This window comes from Oncorhynchus mykiss, chromosome 30 (genome assembly GCF_013265735.2).
Source record: "Oncorhynchus mykiss isolate Arlee chromosome 30, USDA_OmykA_1.1, whole genome shotgun sequence".
Taxonomy (NCBI): domain Eukaryota; kingdom Metazoa; phylum Chordata; class Actinopteri; order Salmoniformes; family Salmonidae; genus Oncorhynchus; species Oncorhynchus mykiss.
In genome coordinates this window covers 6,238,824-6,253,940 of record NC_050570.1, presented here as the reverse complement: position 1 = coordinate 6,253,940, position 15,117 = coordinate 6,238,824, and the positions used below count along the sequence as shown (strand labels likewise).

General features: G+C 42.9%; 1 protein-coding gene across 1 annotated transcript in view; it reads left to right on the top strand.

Annotated features, from left to right (window-relative positions):
• LOC110521206 (protogenin B) overlaps nt 1-14,320 on the top strand; it is a 45,690-nt gene extending 31,370 nt beyond the window's left edge. The window contains exons 12-20 of the mRNA XM_036969160.1: nt 5,846-5,941; nt 6,282-6,468; nt 6,750-6,877; nt 7,168-7,338; nt 7,955-8,143; nt 8,656-8,779; nt 9,390-9,537; nt 9,705-9,812; nt 10,693-14,320. Of these exons, the coding sequence (XP_036825055.1) occupies nt 5,846-5,941; nt 6,282-6,468; nt 6,750-6,877; nt 7,168-7,338; nt 7,955-8,143; nt 8,656-8,779; nt 9,390-9,537; nt 9,705-9,812; nt 10,693-10,920 (1,379 nt within the window). The 3' untranslated portion in view covers nt 10,921-14,320. The remainder of the gene's footprint in view (nt 1-5,845; nt 5,942-6,281; nt 6,469-6,749; nt 6,878-7,167; nt 7,339-7,954; nt 8,144-8,655; nt 8,780-9,389; nt 9,538-9,704; nt 9,813-10,692) is intronic.
• The last annotated feature ends 797 nt before the right edge of the window (nt 14,321-15,117 follow it).

Sequence of the window (15,117 nt, the reverse complement as noted above, 5' to 3'; positions counted from 1 at the left end):
GTAGAAGGGTGGAGGGGGCAGCCAGGTGGAGAGTAGGTAGAAGGGTGGAGGGGGCAGCCAGGTGGAGGGTAGGTAGAAGGGTGGAGGGGGCAGCCAGGTGGAGGGTAGGTAGAAGGGTGGAGGGGCAGCCAGGTGGAGGGTAGGTAGAAGGGTGGAGGGGGCAGCCAGGTGGAGGGTAGGTAGAAGGGTGGAGGGGGCAGCCAGGTGGAGGGGCAGCCAGGTGGAGGGTAGGTAGAAGGGTGGAGGGGCAGCCAGGTGGAGGGTAGGTAGAAGGGTGGAGGGGCAGCCAGGTGGAGGGTAGGTAGAAGGGTGGAGGGGGCAGCCAGGTGGAGGGTAGGTAGAAGGGTGGAGGGGGCAGCCAGGTGGAGGGTAGGTAGAAGGGTGGAGGGACAGCCAGGTGGAGGGTAGGTAGAAGGGTGGAGGGGGCAGCCAGGTGGAGGGTAGGTAGAAGGGTGGAGGGACAGCCAGGTGGAGGGTAGGTAGAAGGGTGGAGGGGGCAGCCAGGTGGAGGGTAGGTAGAAGGGTGGAGGGGGCAGCCAGGTGGAGGGTAGGTAGAAGGGTGGAGGGGGCAGCCAGGTGGAGGGTAGGTAGAAGGGTGGAGGGGGCAGCCAGGTGGAGGGTAGGTAGAAGGGTGGAGGGGGCAGCCAGGTGGAGGGTAGGTAGAAGGGTGGAGGGGGCAGCCAGGTGGAGGGTAGGTAGAAGGGTGGAGGGGGCAGCCAGGTGGGGGGTAGGTAGAAGGGTGGAGGGACAGCCAGGGGAGGGTAGGTAGAAGGGTGGAGGGATAGCCAGGTGGAGGGTAGGTAGAAGGGTGGAGGGGGCAGCCAGGAGGAGGGTAGGTAGAAGGGTGGAGGGGCAGCCAGGTGGAACAGAAATTACTGAGGAGTTGAAACAAAGGGGCCCTTCTCTCCACCCCTCTCCTCTAATCCTCTTTTCTCCATCCACTCCTCCTTTCTCAACTCCTCTCCTCTCCATCCACTCCTCCTCTTTTCTCCTCTCTTCTTCTCTTCTCTTCTCCTCTTCTCTCCCACAGTCCTGAAGCCCAGATTCCTTCTGTGACCCCTGACCCTAGTCACCCCTCCCCGCCGGTCCCAGGGGCCCTGGATCCCAGCAGCTGAATGCTCCCCCTGGCCCGCCCTGCCCCAGCCGAGCCCCTGGCCCCCCAGCCCCAACCGAGCCCCTGGCCCCCCAGCCCCAACCGAGCCCCTGGCCCCCCAGCCCCAACCGAGCCCCCTGGCCCCCCTGCCCCAGCCGAGCCCCTGGCCCCCCCTGCCCCAGCCGAGCCCCTGGCCCCCCTGCCCTAGCCGAGCCCCCTGGCCCCCCTGCCCCAGCCGAGCCCCCTGGCCCCCCTGCCCCAGCCGAGCCCCCTGGCCCCCCTGCCCCAACCGAGCCCCCTGGCCCCCCTGCCCTAGCCGAGCCCCTGGTCACCATTCCCCACCAGCACAACGGACCTGGACACACCACCTCCCTCCACCCCTCTCCAATGGTCAATACCCAGAACCTAACCTTTCACACCAAGAGACCTGAAACGAATCCTTAATGCTCCCTTAAATACAGCGTTATTTACGAGGTGGTGGCCATGAAGTTGGTCGGTTTCAAAGTGAAAGACGATGAAATTAAATTGCACAGTTTTTAAGCCAAAGGGTACTAACTTGTTTTAACTATATAAACCTTGTTTGATATTTTGTCTATTTCCTACCAATAATTTCTCTGAATTGATTTGTTGCAGAATCCTACTCATGTGGTTAGCAGAGGTTGGGTCAGAAAGTAAACAGAAATTGCAATCCCAATTTTCATCAATACTTTTCAATGAGAAAACAACTGAAATTTCAGTTTACTTCCTGAAATGAATAAATTGAAATGGAACTGCCCCCAGCCGCCATGGTGGTTATATACAACTAGTTAAAATAGTTCTATATACAAAACAGTCCTATACAACTAGTTAAAGTAGTTCTATAGTTCTATAGCAGTACAAAATATATACCTAATTCCCCCCCCCCCCCCCCCCCCCCCTTTCAGCTGGCCTCTTCAGCTGCTGTTTCTACTGTTTATATGGTATAGCACCGTATAGCACAGCCTAGTGGCCATGTTCTCCTCTGTAAAGAGTTGACTTTGCAGTAGCAGCATGGATGAAAGTCAGCACTAGTTCATCTAGCAGAGCACGAGGACTCCATGTTTCAGTAGATCATTTTTGGGGGGATGAAGAGAGACAGTCAGCACTGTCTGTTACGAGGTTCAGTAGAAACTCCTCTGTTTCTGAAGGTCGACAGGCAGACTGTGGGTTCATTCTAAAGCTCTCTCCTCTCTGCTCTGCGACAAGATATGACTGAGGTCAAGGGGCACACGGGAGAGCCTCTCTGTGTGAATAGGGAACAGACAGCAGAAACCAAGGTGTTAACGTTACCCTCCAGCGCTTAACTGTCATCCTAATCTGTTGGAGACTAGTCCTTTAACTGAAAAGGGAAACTTGAAATCAGATCTGCTTTAGCCGATATCCGCATAGAGGTCGGAGGTGAAACTGCATTAGAGCTGTCAAATCCACAAGCGGCTCCCTCCATTATACCTAAAGCGGACATTGCTATTGGCTGCACAGAGTCGCATTAAGAGAAATCCCATGCAGCCTTGTTTACAAATTGGAACACTGGACTGTGAGATGTAATCTACTCCTCCAATAGGATGATAGATGTAATCTACTCCTCCAATAGGATGATAGATGTAATCTAATCCTCCATTAGGATGATAGATGTAATCTACACCTCCATTAGGATGATAGATGTAATCTACTCCTCCATTAGGATGATATATGATAGATGTAATCTACTCCTCCATTAGGATGATAGATGTAATCTACTCCTCCAATAGGATGATAGATGTAATCTACTCCTCCAATAGGATGATAGATGTAATCTAATCCTCCATTAGGATGATAGATGTAATCTACACCTCCATTAGGATGATAGATGTAATCTACTCCTCCATTAGGATGATATATGATAGATGTAATCTACTCCTCCATTAGGATGATAGATGTAATCTACTCCTCCATTAGGATGATAGATGTAATCTACTCCTCCATTAGGATGATAGATGTAATCTACTCCTCCATTAGGATGATAGATGTAATCTACTCCTCCATTAGGATGATAGATGTAATCTACTCCTCCATTAGGATGATAGATGTAATCTACACCTCCATTAGGATGATAGATGTAATCTATTCCTCCATTAGGATGATCGATGTAATCTACTCCTCCATTAGGATGATAGATGTAATCTACTCCTCCATTAGGATGATAGATGTAATCTACTCCTCCATTAGGATGATAGATGTAATCTACTCCTCCATTAGGATGATAGATGTAATCTACTCCTCCATTAGGATGATAGATGTAATCTACTCCTCCATTAGGATGATAGATGTAATCTACTCCTCCATTAGGATGATAGATGTAATCTACTCCTCCATTAGGATGATAGATGTAATCTACTCCTCCATTAGGATGATAGATGTAATCTACTCCTCCATTAGGATGATAGATGATAGATGTAATCTACTCCTCCATTAGGATGGTAGATGTAATCTACACCTCCATTAGGATGATAGATGTAATCTACTCCTCCATTAGGATGATAGATGTAATCTAATCCTCCATTAGGATGATAGATGTAATCTACTCCTCCAATAGGATGATAGATGTAATCTACTCCTCCATTAGGATGATAGATGTAATCTACTCCTCCATTAGGATGATAGATGTAATCTACTCCTCCAATAGGATGATAGATGTAATCTACTCCTCCAATAGGATGATAGATGTAATCTACTCCTCCAATAGGATGATAGATGTAATCTACTCCTCCAATAGGATGATAGATGTAATCTACTCCTCCAATAGGATGATCGATGTAATCTACTCCTCCAATAGGATGATCGATGTAATCTACTCCTCCAATAGGATGATAGATGTAATCTACTCCTCCAATAGGATGATCGATGTAATCTACTCCTCCATTAGGATGATCGATGTAATCTACTCCTCCATTAGGATGATCGATGTAATCTACTCCTCCATTAGGATGATCGATGTAATCTACTCCTCCATTAGGATGATCGATGTAATCTACTCCTCCATTAGGATGATCGATGTAATCTACTCCTCCAATAGGATGATCGATGTAATCTACTCCTCCAATAGGATGATAGATGTAATCTACTCCTCCAATAGGATGATCGATGTAATCTACTCCTCCAATAGGATGATCGATGTAATCTACTCCTCCAATAGGATGATAGATGTAATCTACTCCTCCAATAGGATGATCGATGTAATCTACTCCTCCATTAGGATGATCGATGTAATCTACTCCTCCATTAGGATGATCGATGTAATCTACTCCTCCATTAGGATGATCGATGTAATCTACTCCTCCATTAGGATGATCGATGTAATCTACTCCTCCATTAGGATGATCGATGTAATCTACTCCTCCATTAGGATGATAGATGTAATCTACTCCTCCATTAGGATGATAGATGGTAGATGTAATCTACTCCTCCATTAGGATGATAGATGATAGATGTAATCTACTCCTCCATTAGGATGATAGATGTAATCTACTCCTCCATTAGGATGATAGATGTAATCTACTCCTCCATTAGGATGATAGATGATAGATGTAATCTACTCCTCCATTATGATGATAGATGTAATCTACTCCTCCATTAGGATGATAGATGTAATCTACTCCTCCAATAGGATGATCGATGTAATCTACTCCTGCATTAGGATGATAGATGTAATCTACTCCTCCATTAGGATGATAGATGGTAGATGTAATCTACTCCTCCATTAGGATGATAGATGTAATCTACTCCTCCAATAGGATGATCGATGTAATCTACTCCTGCATTAGGATGATAGATGTAATCTACTCCTCCATTAGGATGATAGATGTAATCTACTCCTCCATTAGGATGATCGATGTAATCTACTCCTGCATTAGGATGATAGATGATAGATGTAATCTACTCCTCCATTAGGATGATAGATGTAATCTACTCCTCCATTAGGATGATAGATGTAATCTACTCCTCCATTAGGATGATAGATGATAGATGTAATCTACTCCTCCATTAGGATGATAGATGTAATCTACTCCTCCAATAGGATGATCGATGTAATCTACTCCTGCATTAGGATGATAGATGTAATCTACTCCTCCATTAGGATGATAGATGTAATCTACTCCTCCATTAGGATGATCGATGTAATCTACTCCTGCATTAGGATGATAGATGATAGATGTAATCTACTCCTCCATTAGGATGATAGATGTAATCTACTCCTCCATTAGGATGATAGATGTAATCTACTCCTCCATTAGGATGATAGATGATAGATGTAATCTACTCCTCCATTAGGATGATAGATGTAATCTACACCTCCAATAGGATGATAGATGTAATCTACTCCTCCATTAGGATGATAGATGTAATCTACTCCTCCATTAGGATGATAGATGATAGATGTAATCTACTCCTCCATTATGATGGTAGATGTAATCTACACCTCCAATAGGATGATAGATGTAATCTACACCTGCACTGCTTGCTGTTTGGGGTTTAAGGCTGGGTTTCTGTACAGCACTTTGTGACATCAGTTGATGTAAGAAGGGCTTTATAAATACATTTGATTGATTGATTGATTGATTGATTGTGACTGATAGTGGACATCTCAGCATTTTGTTAGCCCAGTTGTTTTAAGCTATTATGGTGGTTAGTTGATAATAAACAGAACATTTATTTACACTTATATTATTTATTCATCTACAATTTATTGATTTCCAGACCCAAGGCGGAAGTACCAGGTGAAACTGTTGGCATTAAGCCTTGTAGGAGATGGTTACCAGGCCGACCAGACTCTCAGCACCCCAGGATGTGTGTGTAAGTACACAAAGAAATCAGATCAATTCTTACTATTGATCTGTTTCAGCTTCTGTTCATCCTGAATATCTACATTGGCCTCAAACACATCTCCCACTACCATAAAAAAAATACTTCTAGACAGCTGAAGGTTAGATTACTCATTGGTTATTACTGCATTGTGGGGAACTGGAAGCACAAGCATTTCGCTACACTCGCATTAACATCTGCTAACCATGTGTATGTGACAAATAAAATTGGATTTGATTAGATTTGAAGCAAGCACACAGATTTTCTTCAGGAAATGTACCTTTTCTAGTTGTGACTAAAAAATGTGTGCGTCTGTGTGTGTGTCTTGTAGCAATCCGAGATCACCCGGTGGCCCAGCCTCCAGCCCCGGACCATGTGAGAGCGTTGGCTAACGGCTCGTCGGCGGTGTACCTGCGTTGGAGTCGTCCTGCCTTCGCCTCTAGGAAGGTTGTTAGCTACACCGCTCGCTGTACACCTGTGGGCCTGATGAACGTATCAGCCATACGCTACATACAGACGTGAGTTCATGCAACAGAACTGCTCAAGTTCAAGACACTGCTCAAGTTCAAGATGTTTATACCTGTATACTGTGGTCTGTTGAGGTAGAATAATAATATTTGACTACTACTTTAATAGTAAGATTATTACTTTACTACTATCCATTGTAATTTTTCAGATCATTGGACATTTATGTTACATGTGGTAATTTAGTTCTACACTTAGTTTCTAAGAGACTGAAAATCAAGATTTGTTTTTGACACAGTTGTTGGTTTGAACCTGTCATGATTGTCCTCGTCAGTACCAATCAGAATGTGGCGATACAGGGTCTGGAACCCAACACACGCTATGAGTTAGTGGTGCGTCTCCATGCCGACCAGCTGTCCAGTCCCTGGAGTTCTGTTGTCCACCAGAGGACCCTTCCTGCAGGTGAACAAACCATCTTCTGATCTTTCTCTGACTATTATCTCCCCAGGGGTAACCAAGGTAACCAGGGTCACCAAAGTAACAAGTGCCCTCTATCTATAGATCATGAAGAAGTCTTTTTAAAAGTTAATTAGACAACAGTAGCTTCCTTCCCAGTCTACCCCAAGCTGAGCTCCAACCAAAGACCCCTCTGCACACAACAACACTCACCAATCAAAGCCGACCGTACTAGATGACGGACCAACATACTTTTAAACTAAAGAGACTCAAAATGACCCTCTTCTGTTCATCAGCGCCCAGTCGTCCACCTGAAGGTGTGAGGGTGTCTCTGATTGAGGACGGCACAGCCCTGGTTTCCTGGAGGGAACCAGAGGAGAACAACCTGGCAGTGACACACTACACCATCCTGTACGCCTCACAGAGGGCCTGGCTGGCCGGACACTGGCAAACACTGCAGAGGGATGGTGAGTATGAACACTAGCAAATACTGTAGAGGGAGGGTGGGTATGGACACTGGCAAACACTGTAGAGGGATGGTGAGTATGGACACTAGCAAATACTGTAGGGGGTGGGGGAGTATGGACACTAGCAAATACTGTAGAGGGAGGGGGTGAGTATGGACACTAGCAAACACTGCAGAGGGAGGGGGTGAGTATGGACACTAGCAAATACTGTAGAGGGAGGGGGTGAGTATGGACACTAGCAAACACTGCAGAGGGAGGGGGTGAGTATGGACACTAGCAAATACTGTAGAGGGAGGGTGAGTATGGACACTAGCAAACACTGTAGAGGGAGGGTGAGTATGGACACTGGCAAACACTAGAGGGAGGGTGAGTATGGACACTAGCAAATACTGCAGAGGGAGTGTGAGTATGGACAGCTAGATTTTGACCTCATCTCTTAAACCCTTTTTGACATAACTGAGCCGAGCTGAGCTGGGTTGCCCTGGTTACACATCCACCGTGGTTACTGTAACCGTGCTGGAAAAGACGATGTAAAAAGAACTGACTAAATCAACACGGAACGTTTCCTCATCCTATTCAGCACTCTCTAACACCAGTCCTGTCTTTCCCCCTACAGGAAGTAACACCATGGTCCTGCTGGAGCGTCTGGAGCCTGGTAACGTCTACCTGGTGAAGATCTCTGCCTCCAACCTGGTGGGAGACGGGCCCTTCTCTACCACTGTGGAGCTGGCCCTGGGGCCCGAGCCAAGACACAGAGGGAAGAGCCCCAGGCATTCAGACAGCGGATCCTCCTCAGACACTTCAGGTTACTATGGTTACATGGGCAGCAGGTAGCCTAGCAGTTAAGAGCGTTGGACCAGTAAACGAAAGGTTGCAGGTTCGAATCCCCCAGCCGGCAAGGTGGATCAAGGCAGTTAACCTCCAACAACAACTGCTCCCCGGGCGCCGATGACATCGATTAAGGCAGCTCCATTCACCTCTGTGATTCAGAGGGGTTGGGTTAAGTCCAGAAGACACATTTCAGGTTGAATGCATTCAGTTGTACAACTGACTAGGCATCCCCCTTTCCCTTGGAGTGTTGTTGGACTGGGGAGATATTTGAATGTTGATAATACTGCTGTTGGAGACATAATAACTGAAGCAGTAGAATGTATAGCAACAAACAAATTATAATTTTGTCTCAATGCTAATAGGCTGTTCCTAGATCTGTTAGTGGTGTATAGCTAACAGCTGTATAGTTCCAGTAGCCTATAGTACTTTCCCAAAGTGAGATGATTTCTCCTGTGTAACAGTATGCCTGTTGCTTGTCTCCTCCAGTGTTCTCTGATGGCCAGTACCACATGGTCCAGAAGTCCATGACAGGCCTCATGGTGGGGGTCTGCATCACTCTGGCTTGTATCGCCATCTGTGCTCTCATCCTCATCAACAAAGGCAGATCCAGGTACATATCTATACTAATCTCCTTCATTTATTGTAATCATCTTCTTCTTTTATTGTAATCTTCTTCTTCTTTTATGGTAATCTTCTTTTATGGTAATCATCTTCCTCTTTTATGGTAATCTTCCTATTTTATGGTAATCTTCTTATTTTATGGTAATCTTTATGGTAATCATCTTCCTCTTGTATGGTAATCATCTTCCTCTTTTATGGTAATCTTCTTATTTTATGGTAATCTTCTTTTATGGTAATCTTCTTTTATGGTAATCTTCTTTTATGGTAATCATCTTCTTCTTTTATGGTAATCTTTATGGTAATCATCTTCCTCTTTTATGGTAATCATCTTCTTGTTTTATGGTAATCTTCTTTTATGGTAATCTTCTTTTATGGTAATCATCTTCTTATTTTATGGTAATCTTCTTTTATGGTAATCATCTTCTTCTTTTATGGTAATCTTCTTTTATGGTAATCATCTTATTTTATGGTAATCATCTTCTTATTTTTTGGTAATCATCTTCTCATATTCCATTTACTCCGTCAGCCATTTTTGAAAGACCTCTCTTCAAATAGATTATTTCATATTGTCCACTAACTTCCACGCTTTACTCCAATAGGAAATCGTCCATCTGTAAGATCATGGACGTAGTGAACGGTGAGAGACCCCATGGTCCACATGCTGGTTTGGCCCTGGCCAATGAACACCAGGCTGACAACATAGAGGACCTGATGCCTGTGATGGCACAACACTTCATTGATGCCAAGGTGAGACATGGCTCCACAGACGCAGGCCACGAGTGGTATGAGAATGTATTTAAGACATCGCTATGACAACCTTTATGATGCCATGATAAGGTTTTATGCTGGTTGTCAATGTATTTTTAGCAACCAGCAACAGACCTCTCTATCTGTTTGTAATATCTCTGTTTCAGGGTGGTTCTAACCTGGTGATTAGTAGAAAAGGTCCAGTCAATGGCAGCAACCGCGGTAAGAGATGGCAATTCTTCAAGAGGGAGAGACGTAATACAAATACAAGCCAGGTAAAATCTTCAGACGGGAACTTGATGCTATTAGAGAGCCTATCCTCAACATCAATACTGATCCAAAATATATTTTTTAAAAATGCAACATGCAACTGGTTCAACAATTTTACTGAGTTATAGTTCATATAAGGAAATCAGTCAATGGAAATAAATTCATTAGGCCCTAATCTATGGATTTCACATGACTGGGCAGGACTGGGCATGGGTGGGCCTGGGAGGGCATAGCCAATCAGAATTAGTTTTTCCTCACAAAAGGGCTTTATTACAGACAGAAATACTCCTCCGTTTCATCAGCTGTCAAGGGTGGCTGGTCTCAGACGATCCCGCAGGATGTGGAGGTCCTGGGCTGGCGTGCTTACACTTGGTCTGCGGCTGCCAAATTCTCTAAAATGACGTTGGAGGCAGTTTATGGTAGAGATATTAATATTCAATTCTCTGGCAACAGCTCTGGTGGACATTCCTGCAGTCAGCATGCCAATTGCACTCTCCCTCAAAACTTTAGATATCTGTGGCATTGTGTTGTGTGACAAACCGAACATGTTAAGAGTGGCCTTTTATTGTCCCCCAGCACAAGGTGCACCTGTGTAATGATCATACTGCTTATTCAGCTTCTTGATATGCCACATCTGTCAGGTGGATGGATTATCTTGGTAAAGGAGAAATGCTCAGTAACAGGGATGTAAACAAATTTGTGCACAACATTTGAGAGAAATAAGCTTGTGTGTATGGAACATTTCTGGGATCTTGTATTTCAGCTCGTGAAACATAGAACCAACACTTTACATGTTGTGTTTATATTTTGGTTCGGTATAGTTTAGAGTTGAGTATTGTTATACAATGACAAACAAACAAATCTCCTCCTCTCCTCTATCTCTAGGCTGAGAACAGAGTGTGTCTGTACGAGGCAGGGAAGACCGTGCTGTGTTACGAGGAAAAGGTAGACGCCCCGCCCCTCCAGCCTTCCAGCCTGCAGATCCTGTTTGGACCACTAGGGGGCTTACAGCGCTCCGTGGGTAGCAGTCGGGGAAGCAGCTCTGGGACCACTGAGACCAGCGAAGGAAGCCACGAGATGGGAGACTCCGGTCACGAGAGTGAGAATGAGTAACCCGTCCTGTAATTCCAGCCATCCATCCTTCCGGTCAGAGTTGGATGACAGCTCAACTCCAGAGGATGAAGAGTGTTTTAGAAGCGGAGGAAGAAGGAAATCCTGGTTTTAAAGTGGAATCTGAGGTGACGACACCAAGCCCAACCCTTACCATCATCACCATCGCCTCCACCGGCCTGATCATGACACTGTCCAGCGGCCCTCACGTCCCTGTTCCCTCTTGGCTGAGGAAGCTGCTTATCCTGTCCAGGCCACCGTCCAATCAGCAGGCTCCTCCTGACGATAGACTACCCAGCCTGAATGTGACTTAGCTACAGCTGAAGCTGCCCACTTCCCCCCCTTCTTGGCCTCCTGAAAACAGGTCCTTGGGCATGGAACATACGAGGAGTTATGAAGAGGGATCAGGAAGTTGAAGATTGAGGAGGAAACCGGTGTTTTCTTCAGGTCTAAATGAATGTTGTTGTTATCCTGTTTCATTTTGAACTCATTTTCAGTCTGTCTGGTTTGTCTGTTCGGTCTTTAGGGCTGTTTTTAAAAAAAAAACACAGATCAAGCCTTGTCCTGGATTGGTGACAGGTATGTTATGGTATCCTGAAAAGCATGTTGAGTGATATTCTCCATTCAAAGTGGCTTCTTTGCACAGGACCCGGCTTAATCTGTGTCCAGGGGGCAATGAGTCCTTAATGTATGTTCTAAACCAAAGCTCACACCAAAAATGAAAGTTCAAAAGAATGTAAACAAAAATGTATTGCTTTTGTGATACATTTTCTAATATGTTAATATAGATGTATGTCTTCCTCTGAAGTAGAGGGTGTAGTTGGTGACCCCTCATTGCTGATTGTCTACCTCAGTGACTCTGATTTGTATAGAGTGCTACCTCATCTTAACGGTATATTGTGGAGTACTGTATATAGTACTACCTCATCTTAACAGTATATTGTGCAGTACTGTATATAGTGCTACCTCATCTTAACGGTATATTGTGCAGTACTGTATATAGTGCTACCTCATCTTAACGGTATATTGTGGAGTACTGTATATAGTACTACCTCATCTTAACAGTATATTGTGCAGTACTGTATATAGTGCTACCTCATCTTAACAGTATATTGTGCAATATTTCCCCATAACTCAGGGAATGAAGTTGAAAACATTTAAAAGCCATTTTTTCTTACCTGCATTAATATCCTGCAGGAATGATTTAGGCTTAATTTGTTTTTGAAGATTTGTGAAAATTCCTTTTTTAATTATTAGTTGTTTTTTACAAGGTTGGAAAAGCTTTTAAGTTTTGAATGATGAGTCAGTATAGTTCTACTATTTAAGTGCATTAGATATCATCATTCTCTATTTGAGTAAGATAAAGTAACCAAACATAAACATTTAACTGGCATTTCCAGTGCACCCAACCTTAAAAGCTTTAAAATGGCCTTATAACGTGGAAAATGGCTTTGCAGATGGTCGTAGATATAGAGATCCAAAGAAAAAGTTGTTCGCCTATAAGTAAACAAAACCTCAAAAGCAACAACAACAACAAATTCTACATGCAATAGGCATACAGACTATGCCAAAATCATGGGTTCCATGTACAACCGTTTCCACAGAGTTCTACACGGAACTCAAAAGGGTTCTACACGGAACTCAAAAGGGTTCTACCTGGAACTCAAAAGGGTTAACCTATAAGGACAGCCAAAGAACCCTTTTGGAACCCTTTCTCCTAAGAGTGTTTGTCTATTCCTCTTTGAGTTGAATGCATTTCTTATTGTACATTTCAAGACGAGTTTTATCCCTGGTTGAAAGCTTTAACTCTTTGTCTTTCAGACGATTGTTCTCCGTTTGCATTCTATCTAAATCACTGATACTAAACGCAGCAGTGACACAGATGTCCCACTGAGCAAAAACTGATTCAATCAATGTTGTTTCCACGTCATTTCAACAACAAAAAATGCAATGTGATAACATTGAATCAACGTGAAAAACGGATTGAATTTGAAAAAAAGTCATCACTGTAAAGAGAATTTCATATTTTTTCAGCTTTTAACCGAAGTCCAATGTATTGGCAAAATGTTTTTGTTTGTTGATTTCATGTTGAATTCATGTTAGTTGACAACTCAACCAGATGTAATTCAAAACTAGACGTTGAACGTTGACGTCTGTGCCCAGTAGGGTGCTATCAGATGCCTTCTATCTAGATCATTGATGCTAAAATCAGCGGTGACACAGATGTGCTATTAGATGCCAAAGAGTCCTTCAGATAAATCAGATGGGAGGACTTCAGATTGATCCTTGGAATGATGTCATTTGAAGCCAGGTTGGGGATCGGTTCCATTTCAAATGTCAATTATGGGAGTAAACTGACATTCCAATGCCTTTTAAATGAGCAAAGTTGGCATTTAGAATTTTTGTTAACTTCCAGAATTGATTGGATTGGAATGGAATTGAGTCCAACCCTGATAGTATTTGCTACTCACACAGGACCAAAGAATCCAGTCAGTGTATTAACAGTGATAGTAGGTGAATTATTATTATTTATTTTTTTTCCGGGGGATTTTTCATCCATCAACCAGATTCTAACCTGGCAACTACGATATTCGGTATTCTAACCTTGTTATGACTATATTCTATATTTCAGTGTGACAATACGACAAGGATTCTGACTATCAAATCGATAACGACTATGTGTGAAGAGCAACACAATCAAGTTTTATATCTTTGAAAAGCAATTCATCTTAACCAAAGACTAATTTAAAGTCACCGTTGTTTATTCATTAGTTCTTTGGTTTTATTTTAATTTTTTTTACATAACAGTATTTGCATAATGTTTTATGTTTCTAGGATTTTGATTCACTGGAAAGGGCATTTTATAGTCGATTCTTTGTGGTGCCAAGTTCCCTTTTTTTTTTGAGCAGCTTGAGAGGTCAAAAAATGGTTCCGTTTAGTTGTCGATATGATTGTTGTTCAAGAGATTTCACCTTAAAGAACTTAAAAGTTAACTTTGGGACTTTTTAAAACATTTTGTTATTGTTTTGTTCTTTTAGGATAATTTTATTGAGTGTTAACGCATATTTTTCATAGATGGATATAAGAAAAGATTGGGCTATTTTCCCTCTTGTCTGTGTTCTCAAAGCCTGTGCCCAGTGGCAGGTTAGTCAGTGAGCCTGTTGCCTGTTGCCTTTTGCAGGACACCAATTGAACATTTTGAGTGTGTTGCTTATTTTTATTATTTGGCTCATTTTTTGTTATAATTTCCTGCGTTTGTAATGCATATTTACCATATCATTTTGTATTTTTTTTATCTCAATTGTTAAAACAAAGGTGTTTCTGTGTCACAATGCACAAGCCAAACTGTTTGGTCCTCTCAAGATTGTCTCATCATTTGAATAAAACTGTTCCTGAAAAACTATTCCTGTCTGGTGCAGTGGTGCTGTTGTGTTTTGTAATTCTCAGTTGATGTGGATGAGATATAATGAGGACATTGATTCACCTCAATGTAAAAAAAAAACAAAAAAAACACAGTATACAGCATTGATTGATATGTGGATGTAAGCCTCCATCCCAAATAGCACCCTATTCCAGATGTAGTGCACTACTTTTGACCAGGGCCAATGGGGAATAGGGTGCACTACTTTTTACCAGGGCCCATAGTTGCCCTATTTTTTTTTGTGGAAGAGTTATTTGCAGTGTAAACAAATTTGCAATTCAAATTTCAGCAGATATAAATAGGTAATCGGTGAATTGTTACATAAATCTTCTTCGAGATCGGTGTCCCGTCCATGGGATGGTTGAGCTAACGTAGGCTAATGCGATTAGCATGAGGTTGTACGTTACAAGAACATTTCCCAGGACATAGACATATCTGATAGTGGCAGAAAGTTTAAATTCTTGTTAATCTAACTGCACTGTCCTATTTACAGTAGCTATTACAGTGAAATAATGCCATGCTATTGTTTGAGGAGAGTGCACAATTTTGAACATGAAAAGTTGTTAATTAACAAATTAGGCACATTTGGGCAGTCTTGATACAACATTTTGAACAAAAATGCAATGGTTCACTGTATCGGTCTAAAACTTTGCACATACACTGTTCCCATCTAGTGTCCAAAATCGAAATTGCACCTGGGCTGGAATAATACATTATGGTCTTTCTCTTGCATTTCAAAGATGATGGTACAAAAAAATACAAAATAACGTTTCTTTTCT